The sequence below is a fragment of the Scyliorhinus canicula genome, chromosome 1 (genome assembly GCF_902713615.1).
Source record: "Scyliorhinus canicula chromosome 1, sScyCan1.1, whole genome shotgun sequence".
Taxonomy (NCBI): Eukaryota; Metazoa; Chordata; class Chondrichthyes; order Carcharhiniformes; family Scyliorhinidae; genus Scyliorhinus; species Scyliorhinus canicula.
The window spans coordinates 57634518-57656181 of record NC_052146.1 but is presented as its reverse complement, the minus strand read 5'-3'; the positions used below and the strand labels follow the sequence as shown (position 1 = coordinate 57656181).

Here is a 21664-nt window from a genome sequence, read left to right as displayed (position 1 = left end):
ACTATATGATTGATACTATAACAATTGTTTATCTGAATTTTCTCCTGTTATTGGGGACGATTTAGTGGAAATGAAACAGAGTCCCGTGTCGAGCGTGTTTAGCCAGTCATTGAGAAAGACCCCGCTAACGAACGTGACTCTGTTTCATTATGGGGCCTCATTGGGGAACATGCCACCGAGGCTGCACTTAGCCCCATTTCCTGCCCTCATCTCTCAACCAGCCAATTTACCTATAAGGGGGTCATCAAGCCCCCACCACACCCCACCTAATAAGGGCAGGGCACCCGATCTCAGGCACCAGCAAAACTCCACCCCAGAACCAATGCCTAGATGCCCAATTAGCATCAAAGATGCCAGGGTACCAAACTGCCCAAAGCCCAGCCACCCAGGGCCCCCTACTACGATGTTAGTTTCACTAGACCAGAGTTCCCTGTTTACTCTCTACCTCCTTTTTTGAATAGTGGGCTTATATTAGTTACCCTCCAATCAGTAGGAACAATTCCAGAGTCCAAAAATTTTGGAAAATGACCACAACTGAATCTACTATTTATTGGGAAAATTCCTTAAGTGCTCTGGGATGAAGGTCATCAGGCCCTGGAGATTTATCCGCCTTCTATCCCATTAATTTCTCCCAAACCAGGGGCGGGATCCTCCCCTACCCGGCGGGGCGGGGGGTCCCGGCGTAGGAGTGTGGCGCCGCACCTTTGCGGGCTAGGCCCGCGCCGGAGCGGTTGGCACCACGCCGACTTGCGCCAAAACTGGCACCAGCGGCCTTTGGCGCCCGCCGCCTGGCGCCGGCCGAAAGGCCTTCGCCGGTTTGCACATGCTCGCTGGGGGATTCTCTACCGCCTCCGCCATGGTGGAGGCAGTGGCGGCGGCGGAAGAAAAAGAGTGCCCCCACGGCACTGGCCCGCCCGCCGATCGGTGGGCCCTGATCGTGTGCCTGGCCACCGTGGGGGCACCCCCGGGGTCCAATCGCCCCGCGCCCCCCCCCCAGAACCCCGGGGGCCCGCTCGCGCCGCCGATTCCGCCACCACCAGAGGTGGTTCAAACCTCGGCGGCGGGAGAGGCCTCCCAGCGGCGGGACTTCAGCCCATCGCGGGCCGGAGAATCGCCGCAGGGGGCTCGCCGCTCGACGTGGCGTGATTCCCGCCCCCGCCAATGCCCGGGTGGCGGAGAATTTCTGCCACGGCGAGGGCGGGATTTTCGGCGGTCCCGGGCGATTCTCCGACCCTGCGTGGTGTCGGAGAATTTTGCCCCATTTCTCTACTAATACTGATTTCCTTCAGCTCCTCACTAAAACTTGTATTTCTCAGAACTTCTGGTACATTATTCATGTCTTCCTTTGTGAAAACAGAAGCAAAGTACGAATTTAGTTCCTCAGCAATATCTTTGTTCCCCGTTTTGAATTCCCCCATTTCTGACTGTAAGGGGCCTACATTCATTTTTGTCAGTCTTTTTCTCTTTAAATACCGATCAAAACTTTTACTGTCTGTTTTTAATGTTCCGCTAGCTTACTTTCATATTGTGTTTTCCTCTTCTTCATCAATCCTTTGTCCACCATAGAGAGCTCCATGGCTCTCTCCTTGTACGGAGTGAGGACCCTCAGCTCGGGCATCCCACCGCCCATTTTCTCTCACTCGTGGTGTTGTGGGCGATCTTCTCCTGAAGGGACGCAACAGGGAATAATGTGAGCTGGATGCTTGGCCTGAGCAGGCAAGGGTTCTGATAAGGAGTGCCGGGGGGTGGATTTGAGGATGCTGGTGGGAGGTCAGCTCCTGGGGCCCTGGGGGTTGGCGGCATGTGTGATCGAGGTGAGATTCCGGGGGTGACGGAAGGGTGGGGTTGCAGAAGGGCGGCAAGGAGCACTCATCCTGGCTGATTGGAGCAGGTCATTCATCTTTTTTCTGCATTGCACACCTAAACTCTTGGTCAGGCTGCTGGCACTGACCAGTTCTGCCATCATTTCCCAGGTGGGATTCGCCACCTTCCTTGAGGGCTTGCTGCCAGCCTGAGGATATATTGTAGCCCGCCTATCCCCATGGCATCAAGCAAATGTCTGAGGGCCCCCTCCGTAAATCTAGGATCTGGTTTTCTAACTGCTGACCTCCTGGTTTGAATGAGAGGAAGTGCTGTGGAGAAATTTAAATGCAGTGCTTAGATGACCCCCGGGGTATAAAAATCAGACGTTTTGTGCCTAAGGCGTGGTGTTTTTCATTTGGTGGGAAATTTCAATCGACCAGCGACCCGGTGGGAATCACACTGAATTTCACGCTGGAAATGACATTTGTCATTTTTTCAGAGAATTCGGCCCAGTGAACTTGTAACTTTTTTTAAAATATATTTTTATTCGCATCATTTTCCACTTATATGAATTTGTAACTTATGTGGATTGTGACTCATTAGGGGCGGGATTCTCCCCTACACGGCGGGGCAGGGGGTCCCGGCGTAGCGGAGTGGCGCCAACCACCCCGGCGTCGGGCCTCCCCAAAGGTGCGGAATTCTCCGCACCTTTAGGGGCCAAGGCCTCACATTGAGGGGCAAGGCCCGTGCCGGAGCGGTTGGCACCACACCAACTGGCGCCCAAACCGGCTCCAGCGGCCTTTGACGCCCGCCGCCCGGGCTGGCTGAAAGGCCTTCGCCGGTTCGCACATGCGCCGGTGGTGACGTGACCACCATCACTTGCGCGCTGGGGGATTCTCTTCCGCCTCCGCCATGGTGGAGGCTGTGGCGGCGGCGGATGAAAAAGAGTGCCCCCACAGCACTGGTCCGCCCGCCGATCGGTGGGCCCCGATCGCGGGCCTGGCCACCGTGGGTGCACCCCCTGGGGTCCGATCGCCCCGCGACCCCCAGGACCCCGGGGGCCCGCTCGCGCCGCCGATCCCACCGCCACCAGAGGCGGAAGAGGCCTCCCAGCAGCAGGACTTCGGCCCATCGCGGGCCGGAGAATCGCCGCAGGGGGCACACCAATCGGCGGGTGGTGTTTCCCGCCCCCGCCAATTCCCGGGTGGCGGAGAATTTCTGCCACGGCGGGAAATTCTCCGACCCTGCAGGGGGGGGTCGGAGAATTTCGCCCCTTGTCTTTATTGGATCAATCCACTCTAATGGACTTACATTGCACAGCATGATACTGTCAGTTTATGAGGTGGTCCATAAGGAAAAGTAGTACTAGCCATCTTGTATTATTATTGAGAGAATAGATCCATTTCTGCAATAAAGGCACAATTGGGAATGCTTAGTATAAAATGAATGTGCAAAGGGAACTCAAAGCTAAATATGGAAAATTAAAGAGGATGAAATTTAACTCAGTAATGCTTGTTTATTAAGTGCTGAGAGATACCTTAAGGTGTGTGTTTACTTGTGATGCAAAGTGCACCAAATACTACATTTGTAAAGGAGGAACATCTAGCCTGTCACTGAGCGAGCTGGCATTCACTATCGCAGCCACAACCTTCCAGGCAAGATTGGTGACCTTGCTTGTTGGATGTCTGGCTGATCATGGGTGTAGGCTGTCACATCTTTTTTCGACACTATCCGGAAGTTTGATGAGGGCTCCCTCTGTGAATTATGGTTCTGTCTTCCTGGCAGCAATCCCTCTGACTGAACTTGGAACAAGTGCTTGGGAGACATTTAAAAGGAGTACCCCACTGAGTATAGAGATCAGGTTTTCCCGGGGCAGGCGAATCAGGCGCATCATGTGGAGGGGAATTGTTAAAGAGGTTGAATATAGGTTCAGTAGAATTCCCTGTCGGCAGGATGCTCCGGTACGCCGGCAGCGCACCCATGGCCACGGGTTTCCTGACGGCATGGGGTGGGCATGATGGGAAACCCCATTGGCAGGTTGGCAGACCGTAGAATCCTGCTCACTGAGTTTACCCGACGCTGGTGGCATCCTCCCTCATTTTCTCCCGTGACTGACACTCAGAAAAAATATGGGAAAATTCTGCCCTACGTGTTAACTCAGGCAGGAAAAGCAATGTATAGCCCGCCAGCTCCACCGCCGGCTTTTCCCGCCATATTTCAGAGAATTATAGAATCTTTACAGTGCACATCGAGCCTGCACCGACCCTTGGAAACAGACCCTACCTAGGCCCAAGCCCCGACCCGATTCCGATAATCCAGCAAACCCACCTAACCTTTTGGGCACTGAGGGGAAATTAAGCATGGCCAATCCACCTAACCTGCACATCTTTGGACTGTGGGAGAAACCTGAGCACCCGGTGAAACACCAAGCCTTGACTCTCGGTCAAAATAATTCCTATTTTAATTTAATTTAAGATAGCTTTAATTTAATTTTAATGGTGTTTATTGTCACTAGAAGGCATACATTAACACTGCAATGAAGTTACTGTGAAAAGCCCCTCGTCGCCACATTCCGGTGCCTGTTCGGGTACACAGAGGGAGAATTCAGAATGTCCAAATTACCTAACAGCCCGGGCTAGATTCTCTGGGCGCGATTCTCCCAAAACGGGAGAAATCGTAAGGCTGGCGTCAAACCCGGGCGGGTTTGACGCCAGCGCGCCCCTTCCCGACCGGGAACCGATTCTGGTCCCCGGTCGGGGCTAGCAGCCCGACGCCGCAAGCTCCGGCATCACGGGCTTAACGAATTTCGTTAAGCCCACTTGCAGGAGTTAGCGCCGGCTGACGCGTCATATGACGTCAGCCGCGCATGCGCAGATTGGAAGACTCCAATCCGCGCATGCGCGGATGACATCATCGCGTATTTGCGCGAAACCCGCGCATGCGCGGGCCGGGATGCCCCTCAGCCGCCCTGCGAATGGATACTGCGGGGCGGCGGAAGGACAAATAGTGCACGGGCATCGGGCCCGCTGCCCGCGATCGGTGCCTACCGATCGCGGGCCCATGGCACCCTTGGCACGGCCGTGGTACTGCCGTGCCAATCGGTGCCATGGTTATAAAAAGCGAGTTGTTCCCGCCGTTTTTACGAACGGCCAGACCAGGCGTGTTTGCCGTTCGTAAAAACAGCGTAAAGGGCTGGGACTTCGGCCCATCGAACAGCTGAGAATCGTTGCCGGCCGTAAAAAAACGGCGGCAGCGATTCGTGTCGGGAGTTGGGCGGGGGGGGGGGGGAGAATAGCGGGAGGGCGGGAAAAATGTCGGGAAGGCCCTCCCGCTATTCTCCGACCCGTCGTGGGGGGCGGAGAATCGGGCCCTCTGTTCCTGAGACTAAGTGTTGACACCATCGTGAAAACAGTGGGGCGAAATTCTCCGCCCCCCACGACGGGTGGGAGAATAGCGGGAGGGCCTTCCCGACATTTTTGCCGCCCTCCCGCTATTCTCCCCCCCCCCCCCCCCCGCCGAAGTCCCGACCCGAATCGCTGCCGCCGTTTTTTTACGGCCGGCAGCGATTCTCAGCTGTTAGATGGGCCGAAGTCCCAGCTTTTTCCGCCGTTTTTACGAACGGCAAACACACCTGGTCTTGCTGTTCGTAAAAACGGCGTCACAAACTCGCTATTAATAACCATGGCACCGATTGGCACGGCCGTACCACGGCCGTGCCAAGGGTGCCATGGGCCCGTGATCGGTGGGCACCGATCGCGGGCAGCGGGCCCGCTGCCTGCGCACTACTTGTCCTTCCGCCGCCCCGCAGTATCCATTCGCAGGGCGGCTGAGGGGCAACCCGGCCCGCGCATGCGCGGGTTTCGCGCAAAAACGCGATGACGTCACCCGCGCATGCGCGGGTTTGAGTCTTCCAAACTGCGCATGCGCGGCTGACGTCATATGACGCGTAGGCCGGCGCTAACTCCGGCAAGCGGGCTTAACGATTTTCGTTAAGCCCGTCTTGCCGGAGCCTACGGCGTCGGGCTGCTAGCCCCGACCGGGGACCAGAATCGGTCCCCGGTCGGGAAGGGGCGCGCTGCCGTAAAACTCGCCCGGGTTTTACGCCAGCTTTACGATTTCTCCCGTTTTGGGAGAATCGCGCCCGTGGAGTTTCAGAACCATGTGATCGGGTCCCCAGCTGCTGTGATTCAACTGCTCCAAAGGGGCTAGCGCGGACGCATCGGGAAACTCATCAAGATGTTAACAGACCGACGGCCGATTCGCCGGTTCCCTGATTGACGACCCGCCGTGGCTGCACATATTTCATTCTCCATTCTCTTCCCCCCACCCACACACACGCATCGCAGCCAAGACAGCCACAGGGAAAGCAGCGCCGCAATTTTGGGACACCGAACAAGAGACCTTCCTGGACTCTGTGATGGAGAGGAGGCTGGTGTTGTAACCCGGGCTGGGATGGAGGTCAGCAGGCGGCATCGTTCGCCATGCCTGGGCAGAGGGGTAGCTGCCGTCAGCGCCATCGGAGTGGTGGCCCGGACTGCAGACCAGTGCAGGAAGAAATTGCACAACCTCCTTCGGGCGGCCAGGGTGAGTACCCAGCACTGTGCCTCTGGCACCAACCCCTCTACCCCCCCCCCCTCCCCACACACACACACATGACCTCGGACTCCACCCCTCCTGTCCCTGGTGCATCTGGTGGGCAGCGGGCAGAACAGTGCGGCACCACGCCACTCAGGATGCCCGAGCAGCAGCCGGGCCCATCCAAGCCGGACCATCCCAGGAGACCTGCGCCAACGGAGACCCTTGTCGCAGAGCAGGAGTTGCAACAGTCTGGGGAACCACAAAGGCGTAGCCGTAGGGCCCATAACGACAGAAAGTTAGACACCAGAGTGCAGGGCACAGTTCAGTTATAGGGGTTCGGGCACAGACTATATATTATTGTTCATAATAAATACCTGTTAACACTTTTGGAACCTGCTTCTGTGCTTTGACTGATGGGTGTGGGGGTGGGGAGGTCAGTGATGGCCACTGGGAGTGAAGAGTGGTGGACGAGTGAGGCCCAGTGGGTGGGCCATGCAGCCCTCCTCCCTCGATCGTCCCCAGCGATTCGACATGGCCATGTGTTGGACAGGCCAGCTCGCATGCAGTGATCACCCAGGTGGAAGGTGCTACTGTGGGCATGAGTCAGATGTTGTCTAATGATGTGGAGCAAGAAACTCATCGCAGAGCGGGCTGTCATCATCCTCCAACCCATGGACCATTACCGCTGTCACTGCCAACCCAGTGCCCCCAGCTCGTAGTGCCGCAGGTGTGTAAAACGGAGGGGGTGTGCATGTGGGTGGTTTGGTGGTGTGGGAGGCGAGGGTGTTCAGTGGTGTGGGAGGTGAGGGCGTTCTGTGAAGGGATGTGGTATGGTGGTGTTCCTGACCCTGGCCAACAACCCCCCTCCCCCCTAGTTGGTGAAACGTGTGTCAATTACTGTGTCCTGTGCTCTCTGGCCCTGGTGATGGCATTGTGTGACCTCCCGTGCCTGGCCATCCCCATGTCCCGCCCATTGTCCCCCTCCCCTCATCCTCCTCACCTGACAAAGCATGCCCTTGCTACTCATCCTTCTCCAGCACATCACCCCTCTGCTTGGTTATATTGTGGAGGATGCAGCAGACCACAACAATGTGGCTGACCCTCCTGGCCTCGAACTGGAGGGCCCTACAGGAACGGTCCAGGCACCTGAAGCGCAACTTTACCACACCCATAGTCGCACAATAGGCATCATTGAAACGGATCTCAGTATCGGTCTCTGGCCTCCGTATAGGCGTTATCAATCATGACCGCAACGGGCAACCCCTGTCGCCCAGCAACTAGCCTTGCAGCTGTTGGGGGGGGGGGGGGGGGGGGGGGGGGGGGCGGTGTCCCTCGAACATGTCGGGGTTCACAGATTGTGCCAAAATAAACGAATTATGCACACTGCCCAGGAATCAGGCAAAGACGTGCAGGATCCTCATCTGATGGTCACAGACCACCTGAATGTTCATGGATTGGTACCCCTTCCTGTTCGTGAACAGCGGCCTGTTATCCGCCGGTGGCCGAAGGGTGACATGCGCACCATAGATCACCCCCTGAATCCTGGGCATCCCGGCGATGTCAGCGAAGCCAGCTGCCCAGGCATCCTGGTGGGTGCAGTCCACTAGGTACTGTATGTACTAGTCTGCCAAGGCATACAGGGTGTCTCTAATGGCGCGGATAGACCTGTGCGCCAATGTCTGTGTAATCCCGGACAGGTCCCAACTCGGCAACTGGAAAGACCCTGTCGCATAAACGTTGAGGGCCACCGTCATCTTGATGCCCATCGGGGTCAGGTGCCATCATGTGGCAGATGTGTTGGATAGTCTCCGGCTCATTCGCAGTCTCCTCCAGCATGCCCGGTCCGGGAGGTCCTCAAACGACATGCAATCACGGTCATTGCGTGCCCTCATCTGCCGCCTCCTTGGCACCACCACCTCCTCCTCCTCCTCATCCTGTCGGGCAGCTGTCCCTCCAGCCTGAGCGGCTGGCACCTGCCCCTCCGCAGCAGACTCCTCTGCTGCAGCATCCGCCTCCTTTCTGAGCCGCCCCAACCTACACTGCCAGAGGGCTGCACGCAGGGCAGCGGCTGCCGCCACGGTGGTGAACATCGCTGGTTGGTGACCAAACATGATTGTCTGCAGGGGATGAGGGGAAAACATGTCAACATGGCGCATACACCCGTGCACAACCAGGTACCATGGGCTACATGGTGGCCCCGGGTGTCACCGCGCGCCCCAACCATGCATGTCCCCCACCCCCGCCACATCAGTGCCCCCGGTCCTTGCGCCCATCCCAGCTGCCAGGGCCACCATTTGATGGCACTGCCTCACTGGAGGCTGCCATTGGTGTGACCCTGGGTGGTCTCCCAGTGGGTGTACCAGGTTGAGTGGGGTGGCTGGGGAGGGGGTTCACCCATACGGCCGTTTCCTCAGCGGCCACCCAGGGACCGGGGTGAGTGGCCAACAAGATGGCCGCCCTAATGGAATGTGGTTTGTTTAAAAGGTGGTTAGAAACGCGGCGTCAGGAAATCAGTCCATTGAGGGCGCAGAATCGCTGGGGCGTCAGGGCAGATAATGAGATGCATACTGTACTTCCGGGCTGTGCGGCGGACCCCACGATTTGGGCGAGTTGGGGATCCGGTGAATTCCGATTCAGTGCGAAACCGGCGTCAATCCCGATTTCGGCGCCCGAGCCGATTCTCCAGCTGATCGCGTTTCGCGATTTCGGTGCAATGTCACGGAGAATCCTGACATTCGTCTTTCAGGACTTGTGGGAAGAAACCGGAAGAACATGCAGACTGCGCACAAACAGTGCCCCAAAACAGAAATTGAACCTGGGTCCCTGGAGCTGTGAAGCAACAGTGGTACCTACTGTGCTACCATGCTACCCAAGCGGCAAGTCCCACCAACATGCTAGTGAGAAGGGCTCTGAATGAGCCCGCCCCGCCAACAACCTTGGCTTTAAAGGGCGCCAAAATCAGAAAGAAATAAAAATAAGAGCTCCCCACAGATGGGAAAATCCTAACATGGGTGGATAATACGGCGGGGGGGAAGCCAGCTAATGATATTAAAATGCATGCTAATGGAGGTTCCCTCCCTTTCATGGTGGGAACCCCATTACATCATTTCTGGGGGGGGGGGGGGGGGGGGGGGGGGGGGGGGGGGAGACAATCAGAATGGGAAATCCCGACAGCACAAAAGCTGTTTGGAGACGCCCATTGCCATGTTCAATCCCATCGCTATTCTTGCCTGACGGAACGTGGGATGGGAGAGACATCCTTCCGTCTCCATTTTAATGGGCAAATGAGCTAGAACTTTGAACAGTACAGCTTTGGCAGCAAACCACTAAACAGATACTTTCACCTGAATTTATATCTGAACATTGTGTTGCTTGGGGTGCGGAGTTCATTCATGGCCCTGAAATCTCCAGCTGTTGCGATTCACTTTTCCCGCCAACAGCGCACTCGCCTGTGGGTTTCCCAGCGGTGTGCAGTGGCTTTAATGGGAAATACCATTGATAAGCGGGGGGAAGACAAATTCCTGCCACCAGGAATGATGCGCCCTGAGTAGATGCGGATGGGGAACCGTAGAATCCAGCCCCTGAACCTTTCTGAATGACTTGCTGGTCTGACGTTCTCATCATTGACGCCACATTGTTAAAGCAGTGTGCAATATCCTTTTACGGCTCTAAGTTTGAGAAAATAACATTTTTCTGATTCTTGTATCTTGTGTTTGCTGATTTGTGTAGATGGCAGCCCACACAATATAAAGTTTCTGTAACAGTTTTAACCACACAGGCCAGTGGGTGCACAACTCTCACTGATTCAATCCTTCGGTATTAACCCGAGAATGGCCTCTTCATTCCCACACTTACTCTGTTTCTGGAGAAGTGCCCAGATCTTCCAAGAGAAAAATGTCTGGTTTTCGGACATTGTATCCCCATACTTCACTATTTTTGCACCAATTTCCCTTTAATTCTTTCTACCTTTCACAAGTTTTACATTTAGTTTAATGTAGTTTGTCAATCATCCCTGCACACACTGCCAATGTCTCAATTTTTAAATTTCCATCTCTATGTTTGAATCTTTCCGTGGCGTCCACCCTCTAGCTTCTTCTGTGCTTCAACCCCTTGCGAACTCTGGGTATCTCCACCTTTTATGCCTTTTGTGCATTCCCTGCTTCCCTGGGCGCTGTTGGTTGAGATCATTATCCTGCCTATTTCTCGGTGCATCATTACATTCAAAATGTGCATATCTTGCCAATAAGGCCCTTCATTGCTCTTTGGTTGTGGATAGGTCTATTTAATGGGGGGATAAGGCTCTTGCTATCTTTTTATCAATATGTTTGACAGGTTGTATTTTATTCTGTTTTCTACCATATCTGCTTCATTTTCTGTGTTTTCTTTATTTGATTTTTCTTACTTCATCCATTTTACTATTTCCAGACACTTTTGTATTTTTAACGTCAACCTCATTCAAAACTGCTTTAACTTGACTTTTCAAGTGACTTACTATCTTTAGGAGCATTGTTTCTCTCTAAAGTGGCCATGTCCTGCACAGTAATATTCCTCCTGCAGTCTCTAAGGATCATAATGCCACTTCCATTTATGCTTGGATATGTCTTCAACTATCAAATCCGAGCTATTGCAATGACCACACCCTGTAATGAAGAACAGGTCACTTGTTGCAAATATTTCTACCATATTTTAGGGTGAGACGTGGAAACAGCAAGAATGATGATAAACAGACTTTGCAAACTATGTTAACAATCCACATTGATCCAAAATCACCCCAGCTACAAGAATCGCATTCCATATTGCTGCATCAATGTCAAAAATGTAACATGATTATAATTTGCACTTTGTTGACATGAAACAAAATAATTAACAAAAAATTAGTTCTGACCATTCCACAAATTTTTCTTGGAACATTAGGAATGCACAGAAATTCAGTTTTGTTGAGAGAATTAATAGCAAAAAGTATTCTGAAACCGAGATGTGCATTCTTTGAATACAATGTGCACTGCAGATGCATTCTTCATTATATTCATAATAAGCCCATTAAAAAAATATCCATGAATGTAAATGTTGATATCTGAAGACTGGATTAGAACCCATTAACTTCGGTGCTCACATTATACTTGTTGATTCAGATGTTACACTATGTTCCACAAGGACTGTGTTAATTATCTCTCAATATCATTTTGCTCAGTAAAAATTCCAGAAAGCAAATTGACGGCAAAGCAAAGAGACATAAACACTGAAATTTCCCTCCTGTCATGAGTGGAAAACAATGGGAAGCTAACCTGCAATTTTCTGATAGATGCTTATGACAAGCAAGGCACCTCGCCACATGAAAGGGCTGGGAGATTATGCCCTATGAGGTAAAATATACCAATTGCGAGGAGCCTATTGTGAAAGGTCATAATTAGGCTTAATGAAAGAGAAAATATAATAATGGTATTACTAATTTAAAAAATAATTCTCCCTAAAGAATCAGAGATGAGCATCCAAATCAAGATTTATACAGTCCTTTTAATCAATGACATTGAATTCCAGGACCTATATGAAGAACTTTCGAAGACAAGCTCATTTTGTTAGCAACATAATAATGAAGTCAGACACAATAATAGTTCCAGTACGTTTCTGAATACATTTTTTTAAAAAAAATTTTATTTAGATTTTTACAAAATATCAATAACAGAAAATATTAACAACTGAGAAAACAAAACAGAGCAAACCCCCCCCCCCCCCCCCCCCCGTTAATACAAAAAAGAAGAAATAGATTAACGCCCGTCATAAACAAAGAACACATATACACGTCCCTTCAACCCAACCCACAGAAACGACCCCCCCCCCCCCCCCCCCCCCCCCGCCCCGGGCTGCTGCTGCTGCTGGCCTTTTTCCATATCGTTCTGCCAGGAAATCTAGGAAAGGTTGCCACTGCCTGAAAAACCCCTGTACTGATCCCCTCAGGGCAAATTTCACCCTCTCCAAGTTGATAAACCCCCGCCATATCACTGATCCAGGCCTCCACACTTGGGGGCCTCGCATCCTTCCACTGAAGAAGAATCCTCCGCCGGGCTACTAGGGACGCAAAGGCCAGGATGCCGGCCTTTTTCTCCTCCTGCACTCCCGGCTCCTCTGCAACACCGAATATTGCGAGGCCCCAGCCTGGATTGACCCTGGATCCTACCACCCTCGACACCGTACTTGCTACCCCCTTCCAAAATTCCCCCAGCGCTGGGCATGCCCAGAACATATAGGCATGGTTCGCTGGGCTCCCCGAGCACATAGTACACCTGTCCTCGCCCCCAAAGAATCTACTCATCCTCGTCCCGGTCATATGAGCCCTATGTAGCACCTTGAACTGTATGAGGCTAGGCCTCGCACAAGAAGAGGAGGAGTTTACTCTTTCCAGAGCATCTGCCCACGTCCCCTCCTCAATCTCCTCACCCAGCTCCTCTTCCCATTTACCCTTCAGCTCCTCCACCGAGGCCTCGTCTACCTCCTGCATCACTTGGTACATGTCCAAAATTCTCCCCTCTCCAACCCACACCCCCGAGAGCACCCTGTCCTGGACCCCACGCGGGGGCAACAGAGGGAACTCCGCCACCTGCCGTCTGGCAAACGCGCTTACCTGCATGTACCTAAAGATGTTCCCCGGGGGGGGGAGCCCGAACTTCCCCTCTAACTCACCCAGGCTCGCAAACTTCCCGTCTACAAAGAGGTCCCTCCCTCAACCTCCAAACACCTGCCCTGTACCAACTCAGGAACCCGCCATCCATTCTCCCTGGAACAAACCGGTGGTTCCCCCGTATCGGGGACCCCATCGAGATCCCCACCTCCCCCCTGTGCCATTTCCATTGCCCCCAAATTCTGAGGGTAGCCGCCACCACTGGGCTCGTAGTATACCTCGCTGGAGGGAGCGGCAGCGGCGCCGTTACCAGCGCCTCCAGGCTTGTGCCCACACAGGACGCCATCTCCATCCTCTTCCATGCTGCCCCTTCCCCGTCCATTACCCACTTACGCACCATCGCTGCGTTGGCAGCCCAATAGTACCCACAGAGGTTGGGCAGTGCCAGCCCCCCCCCCCCCCCCCCACCCCCCCTATCCCTGCCCCACTCCAAAAACACCCTTCTCACCCTCGGGGTCCCATGCGCCCACACAAACCCCGTAAAGCTCCTGTTGACCCTCCTAAAAAAGGCCTTCGGGATAAGGATGGGGAGGCACTGGAACAGGAACAAAAACCTCGGGAGCACCGTCATCTTGACTGACTGCACCCTACCCGCCAGCGACAGCGGCAACATGTCCCATCTTTTAAACTCCTCCTCCATTTGCTCCACCAGCCTTGTAAGGTTAAGTTTGTGTAGGGCCCCCCAGCTCCTGGCCACCTGGACTCCCAGGTACCTAAAGCCCCTCTCCGCCCTTTTTAGTGGGAGCCTACCAATCCCCTCCTCCTGGTCCCCCAGGTGCACGACGAACAGTTCGCTCTTCCCCAGGTTGAGCTTGTACCCTGAGAAGTCACCAAATTCCCTGAGAATCTTCATCACCTCCGGCATTCCCCCCACCAGGTCCGCCACATATAACAATAAGTCATCTGCATAAAGCGACACTCGGTGCTCCTCTGCACCCTGCACCAGTCCCCTCCAGTTCCTCGACTCCCTCAACGCCATGGCCAGGGGTTTGATTGCCAACGCAAAGAGCAGGGGAGACAAGGGACACCCCTGTCTCGTCCCTCGGTATAACCGGAAGTACTCCGATCTCCTCCTATTCGTGGCCACGCTCGCCATCGGGGCCTCATATAACAGCCTCACCCATCTGACAAACCCCTCCCCAAACCCAAACCTCTCCAGCACCTCCCACAAGTACCTCCACTCAACCCTATCAAAGGCCTTCTCCGTGTCTAGCGCCACCACTATCTCCGCTTCCCCCGCTACCGCCGGCATCATTATAACATTCAAGACCCTCCGTATGTTGGTGTTCAGCTGCCTCCCCTTCACGAACCCCGCCTGATCCTCGTGGATAACCTGCGGCACACAGTCCTCTATCCTTGTGGCCAAGATCTTCACCAACACCTTAGCGTCTACATTTAACAGCGAGATCGGCCTGTATGACCCACACTGCAGGGGGTCCTTGTCCCGCTTAAGGATCAACAGGGGGCCCAGCAGGTCTGCATACATTTTATAGAATTCGACCGGGAACCCATCCGGCCCCGGTGCCTTCCCCGACTGCATGCTCGCTATCCCTTTGGCCAGCTCCTCCAGCTCAATCGGCGCCCCCAGTCCCTCCACCTGCCCCTCCTCCACCTTCGGAAATCGCAGCTTGTCCAAGAAGCGCCCCATTCCCTACCCCCCCCCCCTCTCCTCTGGGGGTTCAGACCGATACAATTCCTCATAAAAGTCCCTGAAGACCCCATTGATGCCTACCCCCCTTCGCACCACATTACCTCCCATATCCTTAACTCCACCAATCTCCCTGGCCGCATCCCGCTTACGGAGCTGATGCGCCAGCATCCTACTCGCCTTTTCCCCATATTCATACACAGCTCCCTGTGCCTTCCTCCACTGAGCTTCCACTTTTCTGGTGGTCAGCAGGTCGAACTTGGCCTGAAGACAACGCCGCTCCCTCAGCAATCCCTCCTCTGGAGCCTCCGCGTATCTCCTATCCACCCTCACCAACTCCCCCACCAGCCTCTCCCTCTCTCTCTGCTCTCTCCTCTCCCTATGGGCGGGGATAGAGATCAACTCCCCTCTGACCACCGCCTTCAATGCCTCCCAGACTGTCCCCACTCGGACCTCCCCATTATCATTGGCCTCCAGGTACCTCTTGATACATCCTCGAACCCGCCCGCCCACTTCCTCATCTGCCAGCAGCCCCACCTCCAAGCGCCAGAGTGGGCGCTGGTCTGTCTCCCCCCCTGCTCGAGGTCCACCCAGTGCGGTGCGTGATCCGAAATGGCTATCGCCGAATATTCGGCATCCTCCACCCTTGGAATCAGCGCCCTGCTCATAATTTAAAAATCGATCCAGGAATAGGCCTTATGCACATGGGAGAAGTATGAAAACTCCCTGACCCTCAGCCTCGCAAACCTCCAAGAATCCACCCCTCCCATCTGGTCCATGAACCCCCTCAACACCTTAGCCGACACTGGCCTCCTACCCGTCTTGAACCTGGATCGATCCAGTGGCGGATCCAGCACTGTATTTAAGTCCCCCCCCCCCATTATCAGGCCCCCCGTCTCCAGATCTGGAATGCGGCCCAACATGCACCGCATAAAACCCGCATCGTCCCAGTTCGGGGCGTATACGTTGACCAGCACCACCCGCTCCCCCTGCAGCTTGCCGCTCACCATCACATACTGCCCGCCGCTGCCCGCCACCACATTCGACGCCTCAAACGACACCCTCTTTCCTACCAGGATCGCCACCCCCCCAATTTTTTGCATCCAGCCCTGAATGAAACACTTGGCCTACCCATCCCTTCCTCAGTCTAACCTGGTCCGCCACCTTCAGGTGCGTCTACTGGAGCATAGCCACGTCCGCCTTCAGCCCCTTCAGGTGCGTAAACACGCGGGCCCGTTTGACCGGCCCATTCAGTCCCCTCACATTCCAGGTTATCAGCCGGATCGGGGGCTCCCTGCCCCCCTTCCCCGCCGACTAGCCATAACCCTCCCTCTGCCCGCCACAGGTCCGCGCCCCCCCCACTCGGCCCGTTCCCCACGGCGGCAAACCCCCCTGCATACTCCAGCTCCTTCCTGCCCATTCCAGCAGCAACCCGGTACTCCCCCCCCAGCTAGGGCCCCCCATAGCCACGTTACTCCCTCCATAGTACTCCCGTAAGCCAGCTGACTCCTACTGACCCCGGCAACTCCCGCCACTCCTCCGACCCCTCCCAGCGTGGGGCTACCCCTCTTCCCCAGTGCCCACCAGCAGGCTCTCCTCCTCCCCCTCCCGCTCTCACGCGGGGAAAAAAGCCCGCGCTTCCCAGCTCCGACCCCGCCCCCATCAACCCTCAGCGCGGGAAAAAGCCCGCGCTTTCCACTTGCCCGACCCCGCCTCCTCTAAAGCAGCTTCCATTGTCGGGCCAGTCCCCTCGCGGGGCCCCAGCCCCCCTTCCCACCATCAGCTCCCCACACTGCAAGTCTACCCCCCTCCTCGAGCCCATCCACCAAACCCACGCAAAAAGACAGTGCCCCACCCGCCCTGAAAATGACACAGAACCAGCATTAAACAGAAAACCCCCGCTCAGAAAATAACACAGTTACATACAGACTCCCGCACCCAACCCTCAGTTTGAGTCCAACTTCTCGGCCTGCACAAAGGCCCACTCCTCCTCCGGGGACTCAAAGTAAAAGTGTCGGTCCTTGTAGGTGACCCACAAGCGCGCCGGCTGCAACATGCCGAACTTCACTCCTTTTCTGTGTAGCACCGCCTTCGTTCGGTGGTACCCGGCCCTCCGCTTAGCCACCTCCGCACTCCAGTCCTGGCAGATCCGTACCACCGCGTTCTCCCACCTGCTACTCCGCTCCTTCTTGGCCCACCTGAGCACACACTCCCAGTCAGCGAACCGGTGGAACCGCACCAGCACCGCCCGTGGCGGCTCATTGGGCTTGGGCCTTCTTGCCAGTATTCTGTGGGCCCCCACCAGCTCCAGGGGCCCCTGGAAGGACCCAGCTCCCATCAGCGAATTCAGCAGGATGACCACATAGGCCCCCATGTCTGACCCCTCCAGCCCTTCCGGAAGGCCCAGGATCCGCAAATATTTCCGCCTTGACCAGTTCTCCATCTCCTCGAACCGCTCCTGCCATTTTTTATGGAGCGCCTCATGCATCTCCACCTTTACCGCGAGGGCTGAGGCCTCATCCTCTCTTTCAGTAGCCTGTTGTCGGATCTCCCAGATTGCCACCCCCTGGGCTGTCTGAGTCTCCAGCAGCTTGTCGATGGAAGCCTTCAGTGGCTCTAGCAGCTCCGCTTTGAGCTCCCAGAAGCAGCACTGGAGAGTCTCCTGCTGCTCCTGCGCCCACTGCCTCCATGCCTCTTGGTCTCCGCCGGCCTGCCATCTTGTGCTTCTTCCCTCGCTTTTGCTTTGGCGCTGCCACCGCTATCTTGCTTGCCCCAATCCTGGTCCAGGCCATATACTGCTGGGGAAATGCTGCTGACTCCTTCCCACGTCGGGAACAGTCGAAAAAGTACCGCTGGGGGCCCTAAAAAGAGCCCAAAAGTCTATTCCTGGCGGGAGCTGCCGTACGTGCGGCTTAGCTCCGCATAGCCGCAACCGGAAGTCCACGTTTCTGAATACATATGCTTCAATTTAACTTCATAACAAAAAAAGGTAGCTAAATATTTTCTATAACTGATTGGCCAACACTACCATAGTAAGCACATGGTGCAGTGGTTAGCACTGCTGCCTCACGGCTCTGAGGTCCCAGGTTTGATCCCGGCTCTAGGTCACTGTCCGTGTGGAGTTTGCACATTCTCCGTGTTTGGGTGGGTTTCGCCCCACAAACCAAAGATGTGCAGGTTAGGTGGATTGGCCACGCTAAATTGCTCCTTAATTGGAAAAAAATAATTGGGGACTCTGAATTTAAAAAAAAACTACCAAAGTGGATATGTAACGTTGTGCTATTTGCACATTCTCCCCGTGTCTGCATGGGCCTCAGCCCACAACCCAAAAAGATGTGCAGGGTAGGTGAATTAGCCACGCTAAATAGCTCCTTAATAGGAAAAAAGAAGTAGATACTCTAAACTTATTTAAAAAATAAATGGATAAAGAAGTGTTGCTCATGAGTATGATCGGAAATTTTGTGATACAAATCAATGTAATGAATCAAATTAGCATTTGATATCCATAAATTGGGGGTAGGTTGCATAAACATTACTTGTATTCCCCTGAGGTTAGACAGTTGAGGTACGATCTCGTCAAGATCGTATATATGATAAAGGAATCTGTTAGGGTATATGCAGAGAAACCATTTCCTCTGGTGGGAAAGTCCAGTAACTCGAAATTAAATCACTCAAGCGTGTGATTTCACTGCACTTACCTCTCTTTGATGTGGTCAATGTCAACAAACTTTGGGGTTTCACCACGTTGGCCACTGAAGCATGAAGGGATATGTATGGATCAAAGCTGCAAATAGTTTTTACGAGCATCCCTGGGGAGGGCCCACTATCACAGGGGTCCCTGTGGAGGGTGCCCCTATTACAATGGCTCCTGGGGATGTTTCCCTATTACAGGGGTCCCTGGGGGGGGGGGGGCCTTCATAACCTAAATACTCTTTTAAAGACATGATAAGTAATAATTACCATTCGTAAACCTCTCGGGCTCTGAAGATAAATTAAGTGTGAAGCCTCATTCCTTCGGATTTTAAATGCTGGAGATTTTAATCATGTCAGATTAAACACAAAATGTTTGCTTTACTTTTCACCTCTTCTTATTTCACCTAAACCAGTTTTTTGTTGCCTCTATTTTTGCTGCTTGATTGATGTTCAGTTCACTTACATGAATTTATAGGGAGGTCATGTGATTCAGTGGCCAGCATCCCCTGTCTCTGAGTCAGAAGTTCCAGGTTCGAGTCCCACCCCAAGGCTTGATGGCCAAAGAAGATGTGTTCATCACGCGGCCAAACACGTTAAGTATCAGGCTGCAAAATCCTTCCAACATGCCAATGGCAGGTGGTAAGAATGGGAGAGACTCCTGCTCAGCCACGCTTGATGTGGAGCGGTGCGTGTCAAGCTATACGTCTCTGGTGACAGACTAGCGACCTGTCCTAGGAAATTGTCCTAGGAAAAGCTAGCCACGGGAACAGATGAAAATCTGCCTCGTGCACCACTAGGTGCGGGAAAAGATACAAAAAAACCAAACTCGGATTCATACCTCCTTCAATCTTTCAATCTGATTGCTGTCCCAATTCACTCAGTCTTCAGATATGTGGGGCGGAATTCTCTGTCCCGCCAAACCAGTTTTATGGTGTAGCGCTCCCCCGCTGGCAGCAGGATTCTCCGTCCCAGCAGCCGGCCAATGGAGTTTCCCATTGTGGGCACCCCCGCGCCGTCGGGAAATCCGCGGGCATGAGTTCGTTGCCAGCGTAACGGAAGATCTCATCGACATAGAATCCAGCTCATGATTTCCCTCACTGCTATTAGCTCCCAGTTTCAGCAAACAAAATACTTTGAAACCTAAACGAAGAAGGAAAAGTCCAACCAATTCAAATATCTTTCGAGGACCAACTGTGGTCCGATATTTTACAAACAGCCTTGTTCGCAAACTGCATTACAATGTGCCACAGTTTGCTCGGAATCACTTTGACAGAAGCCTGTTTAAATGAATAAAGCCTCCACATATTCACTAGATCTACACTATGCTATTGTCTTTAAATACCTATTGGGAGATATAACTGGCATTCATTTCGTATAGAAATGTTTTTATATTAAGACTGCACTGTTGATGGTCAAGACATAAAGTTCAATTAGAAATTATAATGCATCAAGAGTGTTTTACTTACTTTGGGGTTTGTGTTTCTTCCACCCGGTTTCCTAGCTGGAACTCATGTGATTTACTTCGGTGTAGTGCAGTGAAGCCAGGGATGAGGTGAATCAATTTGCGAGAAGTTGGTGGAGGAGTTCCAGGTGGTTTCAATTTGTTCCTTCTCCTCACTGGTGGTGTTCCCGGAGGTGTCATTGTCGTCACTATAGGAGGGGTTCGTGGAGGGGTATGAGTAGCGTGTCGCTGTCGTGGAGACGGTGGCAGAGAACTTGGTCCGCTCTCGAATGTAGAGTAAAGTCCAATCGGATCTCCAATGGTCAGTCTATCTGCATATGTACAAGAGGGTCCTAGCACAGGCACTGAATGGAAATCTTGCTGCATGAACTTTGATGGGAACTTGGGGCTGTGTGCGGTATGGCAACCAGGCCACTGGACAGGTTCTGCTTGGCTTACAGGAGTATTCTCTTTCCCAGTTTCTGTTGTGGGCCACTGGATAGCCCAGTCCTCGCTGGAATAACTACTCCCTGCATTACAAAAATACAGGACACGCATTAATTCCACCAAATATGACTACTATAAGAAAATAATAACACATTCATTAGCAATCTTAATGGACAAGCAATTGTCTCACAAGTTTCCTTTAAAAATAAAGTAGCCACTAGAGTTACTTCAGTTCAGGACTGCATGAAGTTGACATTTCAGGCAATAACTCAGCTTCCTTCTTGCTGACAGTTTAACTCCAAGCTCAGACTGCTGAAGTGCATAAAGGAGCATGGGACCAGTTCAGCTGTATTTATGAGGGCTGGTTTAGCACAGGGCTAAATCGCTGGCTTTGAAAGCAGACCAAGGCAGGCCAGCAGCACGGTTCAATTCCTGTACCAGCCTCCCCGAACAGGCGCCGGAATGAGGCGACTAGGGGCTTTTCACAGTAACTTCATTTGAAGCCTACTTGTGACAATAAGCGATTTTCATTTCATTTCATGAAGGCCCCTCCTTCTCAACCTTGCCCCGCCTGAGGTGTGGTGATCCTCAAGTTAAATCACCACCAGTCAGTTCTGCCCCCTCAAAGGGGAAAACAGCCTATGGTCATCTGGGACTATGGCAACTAAAATTTATGACTACACTTCAAAAGTAATTTATTGTCTGTAAAATGCTTCATGCTGTTCCCAGATTATGAAAGCTGTTGTTAAAATATGTTTGTCTTTCTTCTTCTTCTTGAAAGTAGCTGTTCCTTCAGTTCATGTTGTGTTGGTGTATTGAGGGACATTATAAGCACACTCTCATTTGACTGTTAATTTTGTTAAAGTGCTGTGTGGAGTTATATCTTTCAGTAGGGGATATGAGAAACAGGAAGTTTTGCGCACAATTTTGTTCAACCATACCAACATCTATTTTTTTAAATCAGTTTCAGATATCTGTCTGTGAGTCTCAAGGACACTCAGGTCAGGTACATCATCAACATAGTGAAAATGTAATGCTCAGTTTACCTGCTCCGACAACATGTGTTTAACCTTTGCTTGCAAAATAGTCCCAATGCTTAAAGACATCAATAATTTATGAAATAGTTTGCGATATTTTGATGTGATAGGCACTTTATCATGACTATGAACTGTTTATGCGTGACATTAGCACAGTGCTTATGCAAATGGACTAGAAACTAATCCAGGCACGACTTAGTCTCATTTCAACAGCCAGGAGAATTTTAATTCAATTAATTAGATAATTTTTGAATTTAAAAAAACTTGTCCCTGTAATGGTGACTGTCAGACTGCCGCTCAAAAGTATATGGTTGATTAATGTTCTTTAGGGAAGGTAATCT

The 21664-nt window shown here is 52.9% G+C and overlaps 1 protein-coding gene across 1 annotated transcript in view; it reads right to left on the bottom strand.

Annotated features, from left to right (window-relative positions):
* Window positions 1-21664, bottom strand: part of ksr2 (kinase suppressor of ras 2) — a 592582-nt gene that overhangs the window by 336882 nt on the left and 234036 nt on the right. The window contains 1 exon segment of the mRNA XM_038791136.1: window positions 19865-20369. Coding sequence (XP_038647064.1) covers window positions 19865-20369 — 505 coding nt within the window.